Raw genomic sequence first — 18722 nt, forward strand, 5'->3', positions numbered from 1 at the left:
CCGGCTGCCCCGCCCACTCCACGCTTGGCCAATGAGAGGCCGGCCTGGCCTACGGGGGCTCGCACGGGCCCTTCCCCGCCGACTCGGCCCGCGAGGCCATTTCGTTCCGTTCCGTTTCCGGAAGTGGGAGGGAGAAGGCGGCCGGAAGAGGAAGAGGCCTCCGAGAGATCGCGACGCTCAGGAAGGCGCAGGCGCAGGCGCAAGCGCGGGAGTGCGGGCGGGAAACATCCGGGCACCTCGGGCCGGGCCGAGCCGGTCGCGCCGCCGTGCAGTCAGTCAGTCAGTCAGGGCCCCGCCGCTATGCTGAAGTGCGAGATGAGCAGCAGCCACGTGAAAGGTGTCTACTGAAGGAAGTCGGGAGTGGGACCTGCCAAATGGTGCGTCGAGGAAAAGAGAACACCGGGAGCTGAGAAAACCCTGGACCCGACTCGCCTCCATCTGCCCTGGGTGGCGCCAGGGCCTCCCGCACATATGCAAGCCACGTGACCTGCACGTGCCTCCCCATGTGCTTTAGCAATAGTAACACGTGTTGGAGGGGCTGGAGGCATGGCAGTTGCCTTGCACATGGCCCACCCGAGTTCCATCCCCGGCCTCCCATAGGGTCCCCCGCATCCTGTGCAGAGCCAGGAGTAATGCCCGAGCACTGCCAGGGTGTGACTCCTCAAAACAACACAAAATTAGGGGGAAAAAGGATTTATATCAAAGCAGCCATGGAGTCACTTCACTCCAGGTCTGATTCCAGGCCCTTCAGCGAAAAGTGCTCCTCCGTGGGAAGACTTGCCGCAGACATGAGTTGGACCCTCACGAAGAACGCGGTGACAAATCGGAATGCTCTGGATCGTGATTGTAAATGGACCTTTAAAGTAGGTTACCCTAGCAAGCCTCTATCTAGGGAAATCTGGTCCTTTCTTACAGTCCAAATATGTCGTCCAAGAAAAAGATCATGGAGAGGCCTCTTGCGTTTCATTTGGACTGGCCCAAGTGGTAATGACCCAGAAAGTTGCCGCTGCCTATAATTCTAGAAAGTTCTTGCACAGTGTTGTTCTTGCCTCAATACTCAACTGTATGATGTAATTTTGGTTTTCCTCCTGAACTATAAGCATGGGAGGACAGGAACTTGTCTTGTTTTAGTTATTGTTTTATGTATTTATTTATTGCCAGCTTCAGAGAAAAATGGTTAATGCAAAGTGATGCAAAATGGAAACTTATTTTTTGGTCATTCTGTACAGTATCAATTTTAAGGCCCATCTATTTTACCCAACTTCGTGGTTCTTTTTTTTTTTTTTTGTGAGGAGTGGGTATGGCGGGGGCACCTCTCCCAGCAGTATTCAAGAGTGCTTGGGGTGACATTCAGGTTCTCTCTGGCACCTTTTCATATTCTTAGGTAATATGATTTTCTGGATCGATTGTGTGTACTGATATGGTCATCCATCTCTGGTGCAACATAACATCCTTTTAGTTTTATTTGTGGGGGAAACATCCAGCAGTTGCTCAGGGCATACTCTGACTCTGTGATCAAGGATTATACCTGGTGCTGTCCAGAGTGCTGAAGTGCTGCTGGTGAGGGAACCCATGTCAGCAGTATGTAACACAAGTGACCTAACCGCTGTGCTAGTCTCTTGGGCCCTTTTAAAATTATTATTATTATTATTGTTATTGTTATTATTATTATTATTTGGTTTTTAGGTCACACTCGGCAGTGCTCAGGGTTTACTCCTGGCTCCATGCTCAGAAATCGCTCCTGGCCAGGCTTGAAGGATCATATGAGATGCCAGGATTCGAACCACTGTCCTTCTGCATGCAAGGCAAACACCCTACCTCCATGCTATTTCACCGGCCCCCAAATTATTCTTAATTTATACTAACATTAAAAGTGCCAGACTAGGGGGCCGGAGAGATAGCATGGAGGTAGGGTGTTTGCCTTGCATGCAGAAGGACGGTGATTTGAATCCCCGTACCCAGATGGTCCCCTCAGCCAGCCAGGAGCGATTTCTGAGCGTGAAGCCGGGAGAAACCCCTGAGCACTGCAGGGTGTGACCCAAAAACAAAACAAACAAACAAACCAAAAAAAGTGCCAGACTAGTTTAGGCAATCGATTTAACTTAGCCCAAACTTCTCTTTTTGAGGGGCATCAATGTGGGGGTGTGGCGGGGGATCTAGCATTTTCCATTCTCTGCAACATTTGGAGTGCATATTGAGTGTCTCTAGTTTCTTTCTAGTGACTTGTTTTGGTGTTGGTGTTGGTTTTGGAGTGGGGTCCACACGCAGCAGTACACTACTGCTCCTGGCTCTGTACTCAGAAGCACTCCTGTATGGCTGGGGGACCATCTGGGGTAACCTGTATTGAACTCTGGTCAGCCTGTTCAAGGCAAGCACTCTGTCTCCCCAGTCCCACCAGCTCATGACTTGTCTTGAAATCGCCACCTGTCAAGTTATTAAAATTTCCCCTCATTTACTTCCTTTTTCCCTTGCTTTCTTTCTCCCTTTTCTTCACCCAGTGGTGCTCAGAGCTTCCTCCTGGCTCTGCTACTGAAGGGTCATTCCTTGCAGAGCACTAGGGACCATCTGGGTTGCTGTATATTAAACTGGGTAAGCTTTGTACAAAGCAAGTGCCCTGCCCTCTCCAGCCCCCCTTTTTTTAATTTTACTTAAATTTCATAGAATTTTGATGCATAAATTGTCTTAGATCTTTTATTGATAACTTCAGAGTGGATAAATTCAAGAGATCACAAATTGAGGCAATTCTCAAAGTTTCCTCAGAGTGTTCTTTTTTGTTTGTTTGTTTGTTAGTTTTTGTTTGTTTGTTTTTGTCTGTTTTTGGGCCACATCCGGCGATACTCAGGGATTGCTCCTGGCTGTCTGCTCAGAAATAGCTCCTGGCAGGCACGGGGGACCATATGGGACACCGGGATTCGAACCAACCACCTTTGGTCCTGGATCGGCTGCTTGCAAGGCAAACGCCGCTGTGCTGTCTCTCCGGGCCCTCCTCAGAGTGTTCTATTGCTATCATATGAAGACATGCTTCAACCAACTTGTATTAAATTATATTTGTAAAAAAATTCAAGATTTTTTTTTTTGGTTTTTGGGTCACACCTGGCAGCACTCAGGGGTTACTCCTGGCTCTATGCTCAGAAATCGCCCCTGGCAGGCACAGGGGACTATATGAGATGCTGGGATTCAAAAAACCGTTCTTCTGCATGCAAGGCAAATGCCGTACCTCCATGCTATCTCTCTGGCCCAAAATTCGAGAATTTTTAACTTGCTTGTAATTCCTCTGAAACATGTCAAATGCCCTGATAAATGATAAAGTTCAACACTTGACATGTTTTGTGCATAATAGTGACTATTATAGTTTACATCATATTTGAAGTTGAACAGCCCCTAAGAATCTCCCAAATAGTCTAATGAAACTCTAGAAAACCAGCCTAATTGAGGTGTAAAGTAGTTATATTTCACTTTTATCAATCCCACTAATAACAAGTCAGCAGATCAAGATAGCAACGCTTTACATAGTAAGGGTACATGGATTGGAAGGGAGCTCAGATGGCATTTAACCCAGACCCTCACTCTTTTATAAATGAGGAAGCAAATTCAGAAAAGTTCAGCAAATTAAGCATATTTGGGAGTTACAGCAGGACACCTACCAAGACCATATTTTTTCTGTACAGAAGTGACCATTTACTGGTTTCCATCCACAGATTAGTACTAATTTGTGGGCCAGTTGAAAATATCTAAAATGGGGGCCGGGCGGTGGCGCTGGAGGTAAGGTGCCTGCCTCGCCTGCGCTAGCCTAGGACGGACCTCGGTTCGATCCCCCGGCGTCCCATATGGTCCCCCAAGAAGCCAGGAGCATCTTCTGAGCGCATAGCCAGGAGTAACCCCTGAGCGTCACAGGGTGTGGCCCAAAAACCAAAAAAAAAAAAAAAAAAGAAAATATCTAAAATGCCACGATTTTTTCTTGGCCTTTTCTTTTTGTTTGTTTGTTTATTTTGGGGCCACACCTGGTGATGCTTAGGACTTACTCCTGGCTCTACACTCAGGAATCACTCCTGGCATGCCTCAGCCCTTTGTGTTATTTGACTTTGATCCTCCCTAGAGATTCTAGGGCTGCCAAGAATCATATCTTTTGATTTTTTTGGCCACACCTGGCAATACTTAGGAGTTGCTCTTGCCTTTGCTCTCAGGAATTACTCCTGGCTATGCTCTGGGACCACATTGGATGTCACATGTAAGGCAAGCACCCTACCTTCTATACTATTGCTTACCCTGGACCACCATCTGATGCACTGGGAGAATCTGAGGTGTTGGGAAGCTAACCAGGGCCCCAAGCATGTCACACATGTAGTCCTGCCTTTTGGCTGACTTTTCCAGCCCTATTAAAACCTTGGAAGGTGGGGTAGGGGTTCAGACTGTGGACATTGGCAGCAGGAGATTGGTGGCAGGAAATATGCAGTATGAAGAGATGGGTGTTAGAACACACATTATGACTGAAACTCAATCATGAACAACTTAACTCTTGGTGATTCCATTTAAACATTTTATTCATGGGGCTGAAGTAATAGCAGCAGATAGGACATTTGCCTTGCATGCATCCAACCCGGGGTTCAATTCCAGCATCTCATATGGTCCCCAAAGCCTTCTGAGTGCAGAGCCAGGAGTAACCACTGAGTGCTGCCGGGTGTGGCCAAAAATACAAAAACCCAAAATTTTAAATTCAATTTTTAAAAAAGAAAAAGGGGGTAATAAATAGTTTACACCAACTTCTCCATGCTCTATTTTCACACTTCTGGGAGATGGGGGAATGTAAGAGATGTTTTTTTTTTTTTTTTTTTGTTTTGGGGGGCCACACCCGGCAGTGCTCAGGGGTTACTCCTGGCTGTCTGCTCAGAAATAGCTCCTGGCAGGCACGGGGGACCATATGGGACACCGGGATTCGAACCAACCACCTTTGGTCCTGGATCGGCTGCTTGCAAGGCAAACGCCGCTGTGCTATCTCTCCGGGCCCAGAGATGTTTATTTAAAAAAAAAAAAAAAAAAAAAAAACGTTAGTGGGGCCGGAGAGATAGCCTGGAGATAAGGCGTCTGCCTTCCAAGCAGAAGGACGGTGGTTCCAATCCCGGCATCCCATATGGTCCCCTATGCCTGCCAGGGGTGATTCCTGAGTGTAGAGCCAGTAGTAACCCCTGAGCGCTGCCAGGTGTGACCCAAAAAACAAAACAAACAAACAAACAAAAAAAGCATTAGTATGGAAAGTGGTTTTCCATATTAGCTCTGTGTTATAGTAAAAGCATAGGATCTATTTGCAATATTTTATTCAGGTTTATAAGAACATTAATGATACCATGCCATATCATAACAATATTTCATCCCATTCTAACCTTTATTAAAAGGTACTGAAGTGTGTTTTATCATGTTTTACACTTACTGAATGAGTTTATGGAGCTCTTATTACATGGCATTTTGTCAAGTGTATTTTACTAATTAATGTAGCATTAATCTATAAAGCATTGTTCTTTACTTATTTATCTTGAGTACTGTGAACGCTGAATAGTCTTATTATTTATTTTCATTGTTAGATAAATATGTAAGTAGCACTTTTCTGTTTCTCCACAGCATTTGGAAAAGCAGTTCAAGCTGTGTCACGAGTTAGTGATGAACTGTGGTTAGATACAACTGAAAAGGGTGTAAGTAAAATATTAACTAATAGGCCTATTAAGGTTAAAATCCTGATATTAAGTAATCCAGAAACTGAAATGATCATTGTACCACTCATCTTTTCTATATATATCTGAATATTTAGGGCATAGTAAACTTTAGTATCATGCATAAAACTCAGTTAATTTCAGGGGGCAGAGAGATAGCACGGTGGTAGGGTGCCCTGAATGCTGCTGACCCGGAACGGACCCAGGTTCGATCCCCGGCATCCCATATGGTCCCCTGAGTCTGCCAGGAACAATTTCTGAGTGCAGAGCCAGTAATAACCCCTGAGCGCTGCTGGGTGTGGCCCTCCCCTCCAAAAAGAAACAAACAAAACATCAGTTAATTTCTTTTTTTCCCCTCCCTCCCCAAAACTCAGTTAATTTCAACCAAAAATCATGGACTAGTCCATAAATTAGGTGTGACCTGAAATATTCTGTGGGTCCTGAACCCTTTGGGTTTTTATTGTTTTGTTTTATTTTCTGTGGGAGGGAACACCGTGTGATGCTCAAGGTTTACTCCTGACTCTAATTTTCAGGGATGCTTTGGGGCCATAACCTGCAATGCTCAGAGCTTACTCCTGATTCTGTGCTCAGGGATTACTCCTGGCATTGCTGTGTGATCACATATGTGCTAGAAACTGAACCTATGTCAGCCCCACGCAAGGCAAGCACCATACCTTCTGTGCTATTTCTCTGATACTGAATTAATTGAAATAAATTTTTATCCTTAAAATTAGGAGAGGGCAGGTTGGAAAGAAAGTATAACAGATAAGGTGCACTTGCCTTGCATGCAGTCAACCTTGGTTTGATCCCCAGAATCCCATATGGTCCTTCAAGCCCACCAGGATATTTATTCCTGAGTGCAGAGCCAGGAGTAACCCCTCAACATTGCCAGATGTAGACCAAAAAAATTTTGGGAGAGGGATCAATTTATATGTGTGTGTATATATACACACATTAACAAATTCAATACACTATAATGCTGTTCATGTGATATATTTCATAATTATAGTTCATTAACACTATTAACATGACATTTTGAACATGTTAATTGTTCAACATAATATTTTTTCTTCTTTATTTCCTACATAATATTATTTTAAATCAATAATTTAAAAGAGGGGCCAGAGTGATAATGCAGCCATAGGGCGTTTGCCTTGCACATGGCTGACCCAGGACAGACCTGGGTTTGATCCCTGGCATCCCATATGGTCCCCTGAGCTAGGAGTGATTTTTGAGCATATAGCCAGTAGTAACAGCTGAGCATCACTGGGTGTGTGTGGCCCAAAAAACAAACAAACAAAAAAAAACCAAAAACACAATAATTTAAAGGAACTTGATTTTCTCCTTTTTTTGTTTGTTTGTTTTTGGGCCACACCTGGTGATCTACACCTGGATTACTCCTGGATATGTGCTCAAAAATCGTTCCTGGCTTGGAGGACCATATGGGATGCCAGGGGATCAAACTGCAGTCTGTCCTAGGTTAGCACGTGCAAAGCAAATGCCCTACCACTGTGCCACCGCTCCTCCAGCCCCAATTTCATCCTAAATTGTATCTTATAATATTTTATCTTTTCAGCTTGCTTTAAGGTCTGAGAACTCCTGCTGGTCAGCATATGGCTGTGTTCTCTTCTTTCCTGTGTTTTTTCAACATATCAATGGTCAACAATGGATAATAATGCAACACTGAATTTAAATTGCCAGTTGGGAATGAAAGTAAATATAAATGATCCTAATTTTATAAGTATTTATTTATAAATCTTTTATTTTTGGGTTTTTGGTCACACTTGGCAGTGCTCAGGAGCTACTCCTGGCTATGCGCTCAGAAGTTGCTCCTGGCAGGCTTGGGGGACCACATGGGATGCTGGATTCGAACCGGGGTTGTTCCTATGTTGGCCACATGCAAGGCAAATGCCTCACCGCTGTGCTATCACTCTGGCCCCTTATTTATAAATCTTATATAAATATTTGTTATATAGGTTGTAGAATCATTCTATACTTAATTTATTTTGGTTTGAATGATATATAAGACAAGTTTATTCATTTATGGAGATAAAATCTCTCATTCAAGGGGCCGGAGCAATTGCACAGCAGATAGGGTGTTTGCCTTGCATGTGGCCAATCTGGGTTCTATCCCTGGCATCCTATAGTCCCCAAGCCTGGCAGGAGTGATTTCTGAGTACAGAGCCAGGAGTAATCCCTGAGCACCGCTGGGTGTGGCCCAACCCCCCCACCAATAAATCTCTCGTTAAAAATAACTAACATGAGAGCCAGAGAGATAGCATGGAGGCAAAGTGTTTGCCTTGCATGCAGAAGGATAGTGGTTCGAATCCTGGCATCCCATATGGTCCCCTGAGCCTACCAGGAGTGATTTCTGAGCGTAGAGCCAGGAGTAGCCGCTGAGCGTGGCCGGGTGTGACCTAAAAACCAAAAAAAAAAGTAAAAATAAAAAATAAAAATAATAAAAATAGGGCCCGGAGAGATAGCACAGCGGTGTTTGCCTTGCAAGCAGCCGATCCAGGACCAAAGGTGGTTGGTTCGAATCCCGGTGTCCCATATGGTCCCCTGTGCCTGCCAGGAGCTATTTCTGAGCAGATAGCCAGGAGTAACCCCTGAGCACCGCTGGGTGCGGCCCAAAAACCAAAAAATAAATAAATAAATAAATAAATAAATAAATAAATAAATAAATAAATAAATAAAAATAACTAACATGGGGGCCGAGGAATAGCACAGTGGTAGGGCATTTGCCTTGCATGTGGCCAATCTATTACAGACCTTGGTTTGATCTCTGGTGTCCCATATGGTCTCCCAAGTTAGGAGTGATTTCTGAGCTGCTAGCCAGTAGTAAACCCTGAGCATCACAGGGTGTGACCCAAAAAGAAAAAAAAAACAAACTAACATAAGTTTGCTAACTGCCCCCCAAACAAACCTGATAACCAAATTAACTATTTACTGTTCTATATTTGTTACAGTCAATTCTGCCCATCTTTAAATGTCTGAATTTCCATGAAAGAAATGTAGAAAAGTGCAAGATATTCACCAGATCTGATAATTGCAAAGTAATTGTTTAGTTCTTTTGCAAACATGGTGGGTATAATTAAAATTATATTTTTATTTATTTTTTGTTTTTGTTTTTGGGCCACACCTTGCAGCATTCATGGGTTACTCCTTGTCTCTGCACTCAGAAATTGCTCCTGGCAGGCTCAGGATGCTGGGAATCAAACCTGGGTCAGCCGCATGCAGGACAAACACCCTATCATTTGGCTATCACTTCAGCTCCCAAATTAAATGTTTTTATTTGGCAGGAGTAGGATAAGGGCTTGGATCACAGAGGCGGTGTTGGGGATGGGGGAGGGTGTGTGTAAGTGGGCAGGGAGTATATTTGGTTCTAGAGATCACCTATGGAAGGACCCATGTAAGGAAGTGTTTGTATCAAATTATTGCTTGAGTTGTTTGTTTGCTTGTTTGAAGGACACACACAGTGGTATGCATGGCTTACTCCTGACTCTGCATTTAAGGCTCACTCCTGGCAGGCCTAGGGGGACCATCTGGGGTACCAGATATTGAACTCAGATGGGCTACATACAAGGCAAGTACTCTACACGCTATACCGTTTCTCTGGCCCCAATTTTTTTTTCAAGTTAAGACTATTCAAACTAGATGCCATGAATTCCATTGCATTATTGCTTATAATCTGTGTAGTTTGGGGCTGGCAAGACAGGACAGTGGACAAAGCCACCCAGTCAACCTGGGTTCAGTCCCTGATACTCCATATGATTTCCTGACACTACCAGGAGTAATCCCTGAGTGCAGATTCAGAAGTAAACCTTGAGCATTTCTATGTCAAAATAAAAACAAAAGTCAAAAATAAATTTAAAAGATGGCTGGAGCTATTACACAGTGGATAGGGCATTTGCCTTGCACATGTTTGATCTGGGTTCTATCCCTACATCCCATATGATCTCCTGAGCCTGTCAGAGATGATTTCTGAGCGCAGAGCCAGGAGTAACCCATGAGCACCACTGGATATGGCCCCAAAACAAGCAAACAAATAAATAAATTTAAAAGAATCTGTGTGGTTTTGGGTTGAAGTTGTAAATAATCGAAAAATATTATTCTTGTTATAGAGTATTATGAGATGATTGGGGTTTTTTTTGTTTTTTGTTTTTTTTGGTTTTTGGTTTTTGGGTCACACCTAGCAGCGCTTAGGGGTTCCTCCTGGCTCTACACTCAGAAATTGCTCCTGGCAGGCTCAGAGGACTATATGGGATGCTGGGATTTGAACCACCGTCCTTCTACATGGAAGGCAAACATCCTACCTCCAAGTTATTTCTCCGGCCCAATTGGTATTTTCTTTTATGGTTGTTATTATTGTTTTTGGACCAGCAATATTTTGGCTTTTCTCTTGACTCTGCACTCAGGCATTATTCTTGGCTCTGAACTTAGAAATCACTCCTGGCAGGCTTGGAGCACCATATGGGATTCCGGAGATTGTACCCAGGTCTGCCATGTGCAAGGCAAATACCTTACCAGATGTGCTATCGATCCAGTCCATTTTCTTTCTCTAAAAAAAACGTTTTTTAGGCACCATGATTTACAATATTGATAATGGCAAAGTGTCATTCTTGTATAAAATATCCCAACATGGAGGCCAGAGTGATAGCACAGTGGTAGGGTGTTTGCCTTGCATGCTGCTGACCTGGAACAGGCCCAGGTTTGATTCCTGGCATCCCATATGGTCCCTCGAGCCTGCCAGGAACAATTTTCTGAGCACAGAGCCAGGAGTAACCCCTGAGCGCCACCAGGTGTGCCCCAAGAAAAAAATTATATATATATATAAATTATATATATACATATATATATATACACACACCAACACCACACAACCCTTTACCATTGTCAGCGTTACTCCACCATTGTCCAGTTTCCCCCACTTCAACCCCAACACACACACACACCACAGAGCTCTGTTTGAGTAATTGTTGTTTCTTTTCTGCATACCCTCATCTGTGCTATATAAAGGTTCTGAGGTGCGGTTGGAGAGATAGCACAGCTGTAGGGGCTTGGAGAACTTTATGGATTTCCTGGGGATCAGGCCTGTATCAGGCCACATGCAAGGCAAATGCCCTACCTCATTATTGCTGAGACCCTAAAGATGTTTTTGGGTTTTTTTGTTTTGTTTTGTTTTGTTTTTTGCCACACCCAGTGACTCTCAGGGTTACTCCTGGCTATGCACTCAGAAATCGCTCCTGTCTTGGGGTTCCATATGGGACGCTGGGGATCGAACTGAGGTCTGTCCTGGATTAGCGTGTGCAAGGCAAGTATCCTACTGCTGTGCTACTGCTCCGCCCCCCTAAAGATTTTTTAATCTGTTAAACTGTTCTTTAAAATTATTAAGATAAGCACATCACTCAGAATTCAGTAGAAAGTCACTGTTGAGCTTTGTTGTAAATATTGCTACTTAGGGTTTAGACTTGAACCCTCAAATATGCATAGTATTAAGAATTCTAAAACAAAAAGAATTCTATGGTAGTTATTGCTACTTAAAAATCACATAACTTCTGGATACCTCACTTGTTACTGCTAAAGGGTATAAGCAAAACGTTCTTCAAACAGCCATAGGGAGGACAGCTTGGAGACACTGGAAATTTATAAAGTAAATTTCATCAGTCAGTACTAAGTTCCAGGCAGCATAAACAGGTACATATAATGTACATACAATTTTGAGTCTACTGAAATGTCTAAGTTATAGCACCTAAAAGTTCTTTACCTATTAATACTTCCTGTCGTTTTTTTTCTTTGTTTTAAAAATTAATTACTTTATTTTGGTTTGTAGAGTGCACTCTATGATGCTCAGGGGTTACTCCTAGTTCTTTACTCAGGAATCACTCGTGATGGTACTTGAGTGAACCATAAGATATTTTTATATAAATATATTAATATATTAAAGTTAGTAATATAAAAGAGATGCCGGGTCTTCCAGAACTCAAAATTAAAAAATGTTGGTGCTAAAAGAATCAATATAATATTTACCCTTTAAGCAAGTTGGTAATCAAATTGATAAAGCTTCTGGGAGTTCTGAAGAATCATTAAAGAGAGGAAAATAAAGAACCTGGATTTCAGACTTCCTCTCTCACAAAAAACATGATAGAATCTTCAGGGAGTCCCAGAATTTTCTTTTTTTTTTTCTTTTTGGTTTTTGGGTCACACCTGACAGCGCTCAGGGGTTCCTCCTGGCTCTGTGCTCATAAATCGCCCCTGACAGGCACAGGGAACCATATGGGATGCCGGAATTCGAACCACCGTCCTTCTGCATGCAAGGCAAATGCCCTACCTCCATGCTATCTCTCTGGCCCCATACTCAGAATTTTCTCACACACACATTACTACATTTCAACTTTTATAAAAAACAAAATAAACGAAAAAAAAAACTACTGGACTTGGGACACAGTAACAATGCAATAACTATTTGGTGAATAGGTGAGTGAATGAATGATGAATGCATGGCTTCTTAAAAGTAACTAATTGGTGAGTCTAGTGTTCCCATTTCCCTTGTCTGAAGGGTCATAAATTTTTAGTGGCTTCCAGACGTCTTTAGGGTTTCTCATTTATTTTGGTGATTTATAACATACAACAACAAATTACCAGTGGAATATGTTTAATTAAAGTTCTATCTTTATTTGGGGGGGTGGGGCCACACCCGGCTATGCTCAGAGGTTACTCCTAGCTATATGCTCAGAAATAGCTCCTGGCAGGCACGGGACCATATGGGATGCCAGGATTCGAACCAACCATCTTAGGATCTGGGTCGGCTGCTTAGAAGGCAAACACTGCTGTGCTATCTCTCCGGCCCCAAAGTTCTATCTTAATGTTAAAAAAATAATTATTAGGGCCGGAGAGATAGCATGGAGGTAAGGCATTTGCCTTGCATGCAGAAGGACAGTGGTTTGAATCCTGGCATCCCATATGGTCCCCCGAATCTGCCGGGAGCGATTTCTGAGCATAGATCCAGGTGTAACCCTTGAGTGCTACTGGGTGTGACCCAAAACCCAAATATATATATATTTATATTTATATTTATATATATGTATATATATATATATATCTATTACCAAGAGGGGCTGGAGTGATAGCACAGTGGTAAGGCATTTGCATGGCCAACCCAGGACAGACCTGGGTTTAATCCAGCTTTCCATATGGTTCCCCGAGCCTGCCACGAGCAATTTCTGAGTGCATAACCAGGAATAACCCCTGAGCACCACAGGATGTGGCCCAAAAATTAAAATAAACCAAAAATTAAAAAAAAATTATTAACAAGAACTGCAAAGATAGCTCAATGGGCTGAATGTGTGACTTGCTTGTAAGAAGCCTGGGTCTGGGGCCGGAGAGATAGCATGGAGGTAAGGCGTTTGCCTTTCATGCAGGAGGTCATCGGTTCGAATCCCGGCGCCCCATATGGTCCCCTGTGCCTGCCAGGAGCAATTTCTGAGCCTGGAGCCAGGAATAACCCCTGAGCACTGCCAGGTGTGACCCAAAAACCAAAAAAAAAAAAAAAAAAAAAAAAAGAAGCCTGGGTCTGATCCCTGGAACTTCAGGGTCTTTCGAGCTCTGCCAGAGTAGTCCCCAAGCACCAAGTTTGGTGTATCCTTGAGCATTGTCTGTGTGGCCTCAAAAACAAACAAAATATTAACAGGTTATTTTATTCTTTCAAAGGTATTAAAAGAACTCATAATATGTATTTTCAAGAAAGTCAGCACTTGCAAGTTATTTTTAAAAATAATCTATGTTCTAATACAATTATGATTCAACCAAGGTAATTAATTCAGTTATTTTTCTGAATGTAGTATGTCTACAGCATAAATAATTAATCTCCTGGATTTCTTTTCGTTTTTGGGTCACACCTGGCAGTGCTCAGGGATTACTCCTTACTCTGTGTTCAGAAATCACTCCTGATAGGCTCAGGGGACCATATAGGATGCCAGCAACTGAACCCAGGTTGGCCACATGCAAGTCAAACAACCCACCCACTGTGTTATGTCTCTGGCCCCACATTTTTTTTTTTTTTTGGTTTTTGGGCCACACCCGGTGCCGCTCAGGGCTTACTCCTGGCTATGCGCTCAGAAGTCACTCCTGGCTTGGGGGACCATATGGGAAACCGGGGGATCAAACCGCGGTCCGTCCAAGGCTAGCGCAGGCACCTTACCTCTAGCGCCACCGCCTGGCCCCCTGGCCCCACATTTTTAACATTTTGATTTAATATTTTGATGTAAACTGATTTTATTCCTTAGTATTCTCTTTTTATTTTTTGTCTATAAAATGAACAAGGCCTCCCTTCTGTTTGTCAGTGAAAGTACACTCAATTTTTCAGTGAAACTGTAATATTAAACATGGATTATTTTGTGAGCCAAAGGATGTTATCTTTATTAATACTGTCTTCAACTAAAATAGTTTTATTCAGAAAAAATTAGAGAAAGGAAGAAAAAGAGAGAGATGTATGTTCAAGAGAGAACACGAACTTCTCCTGTGGAGGAAAAGCAGAAAGTACATATCTCAGGTTGAAATGTTGGCCAATCTTCAAACTGGAGTGTGCTATTAATTTTTAAGTTAGAAAAGCAATATATGATCCTTGATGTAGATCTAAAATTTATAAACAAATGTAAAAAATTTTGTATTTATATTTTGTCAACTGTGATAAAATAATAATATTGTAAGCTTTATCTAAAAATAATTTTTCTTACTAGCTCTAGTTGGCAAGGATAATATCTGTTAAAAATTTGTCTTCTAGTTATAATCAATCTATGAAGCTATTATGCTTTCTTTTCTTGTAACTATTTTTTTTTTTTTTTTGGTTTTTGGGCCACACCCGGTAACGCTCAGGGGTTACTCCTGGCTATGTGCTCAGAAGTTGCTCCTGGCTTGGGGGACCATATGGGACACCGGGGGATCGAACCGCGGTCCGTCCAAGGCTAGCGCAGGCAAGGCAGGCACCTTACCTTTAGCGCCACCACCAGGGCCCCTCTTGTAACTATTTTTTTTGGGCCACACCTGGCGGTGCTCAGGGGTTACTCCTGGCTATCTGCTCAGAAATAGCTCCTGGCAGGCACGGGGGACCATATGGGACACCGGGATTCGAACCAACCACCTTTGGTCCTGGATCGGCTGCTTGCAAGGCAAACGCCACTGTGCTATCTCTCTGGGCCCTCTTGTAACTATTAAGGTCTCTTTATTTGTCCCTATCAAAATGATATCACATTACATCTATATAGTTTTTATTTTTTCAAAGAAAATATATCACTGATATTGCTTGACAACTTGGTTAAGTTTCTATGTCAATACATTTAAATAAACTGATTGTGTGTGTGTGTGTGTGTGTGTGTGTGGTTTTTGGGTCACACCCAGCAGTGCTCAGGGGTTATTCCTGGCTCCAGGCTCAGAAATTGCTCCTGGCAGGCACAGGGGACCATATGGGGCGCTGGGATTCGAACTGATGACCTCCTGCATGAAAGGCAAACGCCTTACCTCCATGCTATCTCTCTGGCCCCAAATAAACTGATTCTTTTAATGATGACATAGATTTTCATTGTACAGTAAGCTGTAATTTACCCATTATTCTATTAGTGGGAACATAGATTGTTTCCAACTTTTTACTATCACAAATAATGCTGCTAATTAACCATACAACAGTGTATTGCAACTCGTTTCACAACAAATAACTTACAGCCTTAAAAAAACATTTAGGTGGGACCAGAGAGGTGGCGCTAGACGTAAGGTGTCTGCCTTGCAAGCACTAGCCAAGGAAGGACCGAGGTTCGATCCCCCGGCGTCCCATATGGTCCCCCCAAGCCAGGGGCAATTTCTGAGCGCTTAGCCAGGAGTAACCCCTGAGCATCAAACAGGTGTGGCCCAAAACAAACAAAGAAACAAACAAAAAAGAACATTTAGGGGCTGGAGCAATACAACAGTGGATAGGGTGCTTGGCTTTTTACCTACCCAGGCTAAATCCCTAGCACCCCATGTCATCCCTTGGGCTCTGCTGGAATGATCCCTAAGTACAGAGCCAGGAGTAAGCCCTGAGCTCTGCCATGTGTGCCCTGTCCAACCCTCCCTGGAAAAAAATAAGGCATTTATCACTTCATAGGCATGGTGCATTTAATTGGATGCTTCTGGCTCAGTGGCTCTGGGTTGAAGATAAGTTGAAATTAAGTTGGTAGCCAGGGCTGTGTTCTGTCATCTGAAAACTATCCTTGGGGAGCCTCATTGCCTAGTTGCCTGTCAGGAGGCCTTTGAAGACTCACTTCCAAGTTGCTAGCAGGTCTGGTTTCTCCACCATGAATTCCTTCTGTCTACTTCCTGATCCTCCTGTCATGGCACTTGGTAATGGGGAAGAGATGGGTAAGAAAAAACTACCAAATTCATTTTGAGGGGGGGGTTTGGGCCACACCCGGTGACGCTCAGGGGTTACTCCTGGCTATGCTCAGAAGTCGTTCCTGGCTTGGGGACCATATGGGACGCCGGGGGATCAAACTGTGGTCCATCCAAGGATAGCGCAGACAAGGCAGGCACCTTACCTCTAGCGCCACCGCCCGGCCCCCCAAATTAATTTTTTGGAGGGACTATGCTGCATTGGTGCTCCTGACTTTGTGCCTGGGGTTGCGCTTGGCAATATTTGGGGGACCATGTGGTGCCAAGAATTGAAAGCATTTCTGCTCCATGCAAAGTATTCACTCCAGGCTGTTCAGCTGTCTAGAGCTAAGAATCTCATTTTCATCAAACATGTCAATTTCAAAAGTAGGATAAGTAAAGAGAGATAATACAGGAGGTAAAGGAGGTAAGGTGCTTGCCTTGCATGTAGCCATTCCATGGTCCATCCTGGCCCTACATACTGGACTCTAAGCACCTACAGGAGTGTCCATACCCCACCCCTAGAAACAGTAGTCTAGAACTTCTAATGCGATAAGAAAGATAAATACTAAAAAATGAGCAAAGGATTTGAATAGACAATTTCCCCATGATTTACAAATGGCCAGTAAGCACGTAAGAGGATGCTCAACATCCTTAGCCATTAAGGGCGTTTCAAATTAATAAACTAGATCCATGACTTGTCTAAAGGTGTTTTTTTGTTTGTTTTTGGGTCACACCCAGCAGTGCTAAGGGGTTACCCTGGCTCTGCGCTCAGAAATCGCTCCTGGCAGGCTCAGGAGACCATATGGGACGAAGGAAAAGGAACCACCATCCGTCCTGGGTTGACTGTATGCAAGACAAATGCCCTACACAGTGCAATCTTTCTGGCCCCTTCTTTTGCCTTTTATTGCTTTGTTACACCACTGTTGAAGTGAAAGCAATGTTTTTACTCTGCTCTTCTCTTTTGGGAACATCTTTATTTGGGGGGGGGGCTAACTACCCAAGTAGTTCTTAGGGTGTCCAGGGGCCATCAGTTCAGCACAAGGGCCTGAGGATGCAGTGCTGCAGCTCTGCTCTGCTGGAGACACCCAAACACCTCAGGAATGCTGAGGACCTCCAGGGCTGTACCTGTGTGGTGCCAGGAATCGAATCTAAGCCTCCTGTATGAAAAACCATGTTCTGGGGCCGGTGAGGTGGCGCTAGAGGTGAGGTGTCTGTCTTGCAAGTGCTAGCCAAGGAAGGACCGCGGTTCGATCCCCGGCATCCCATATGGTCCCCCCAAGCCAGGGGTAATTTCTGAGTAACCCCTGAGCATCAAATGGGTGTGGCCCGAAAAACAAAACAAAACAAAAAACCATGTTCCAGCTCACTGAGTTCTCTCCAGCTGCAGAGATGGTTATTTCTTTTGTTTGTTTTAGCTTTTTGGGCCTCATGTGTCTGTGCTCATGGATCACTACTGGTGGGCTGGGAATATATATAGGGTGTTAGGGACTGAACCCAGGTAGGACAAAGTGATTTAAAGTGCTTTACCTGTTGTACTATCTTCCAAGTTATTCTAAAGAGAATGGAGATATTAAGGCATGTTTAAATCAGGAGTTTTAATATCAAGTAAACTTGTAGGAAGGCCAGAGAGATGGTTTAGAAAGTAAGATGCTTGCTTTGCTAGCAGCTAACTTCTGTTCCATCCTCAGCACTGCACATGGTCACTACCAGGAGGGGTTACTCCTAGGAGGAGTCCTTGATCACAGACAGGAGTAAGCCATGAGCACAGATGTTCCCGGCCCAAATATCACCTTAACCTGCTGCAAAAAATAAAATAAAAATCTAGTGGGTGGAGTGATAGCACAGCTGTAGGGCATTTGCCTAGCACTTGGCTGACCCAGGACAGATGCCGATTAGGTTCCCCGAATCCCGTCTGCTCCCCCTAGCCAGGAGCGATTTCTGAGTTTGGAGCCAGGGGCAATCCCTGAGTGCCACTGGGTGTGGCCCGAAACAAACAAAATTTAAGGATCTTTGGCACAAATTGTTTGAGATTTTTATCATAAACGCCTTTTTTTTTTTTTTTGGCATTGATAGCAATAAGAACATAAAAGAATTTCTCCCCACACCCTTCACTTGGCTGTGATCAGGTTTTATTCCTGGTTCTGCACTAAGGGCACTAACTAACTAAGGGCAGCCAATCCAGTTCAATCCATGACACCCCAGATAGTCCCCCAAGCACCACCAGAAGTAATTCCTGAGTGAAGAGCCAGAAGTGCGCCCATCCTGGCCCCAAAACCAAAGGAACATGAATCTAAAACAAATACCTCAGGAACTGTATTTTGTGGGGGGTTACTCCTGGCTCTACACTCAGAAATTGCTCCTAGCAAGCTCGGGAGACCATATGGGATGCCAGGGATCGAACCTGGTCAATTCCAGATCAGCTATATGCAAGGCAGATGCCCTATCCGCTATGCTATTGCTCCAGCCCAAGACACTAATTTTTTTTTTGGGCCACACCCGGTGGTGCTCAGGGGTTACTCCTGGCTGTGTGCTCAGAAATAGCTCCTGGCAGGCACGGGGGGCCATATGGGACACCAGGACTCGAACCAACCACCTTTGGTCCTGGATCGGCTGCTTGCA

General features: G+C 43.9%; 1 protein-coding gene across 1 annotated transcript in view; it reads left to right on the top strand.

The window, feature by feature from the left end:
• The first annotated feature begins 31 nt into the window (after positions 1-31).
• Positions 32-18722, top strand: part of RAD9B (RAD9 checkpoint clamp component B) — a 34355-nt gene continuing 15664 nt past the window's right edge. Inside the window, 6 exon segments of the mRNA XM_049787766.1 lie at positions 32-38; positions 125-337; positions 5614-5684; positions 7279-7351; positions 7354-7415; positions 8672-8786. Of these exon segments, the coding sequence (XP_049643723.1) occupies positions 32-38; positions 125-337; positions 5614-5684; positions 7279-7351; positions 7354-7415; positions 8672-8786 (541 nt within the window).

This window comes from Suncus etruscus, chromosome 15 (assembly GCF_024139225.1).
Source record: "Suncus etruscus isolate mSunEtr1 chromosome 15, mSunEtr1.pri.cur, whole genome shotgun sequence".
Lineage (NCBI taxonomy): Eukaryota > Metazoa > Chordata > Mammalia > Eulipotyphla > Soricidae > Suncus > Suncus etruscus.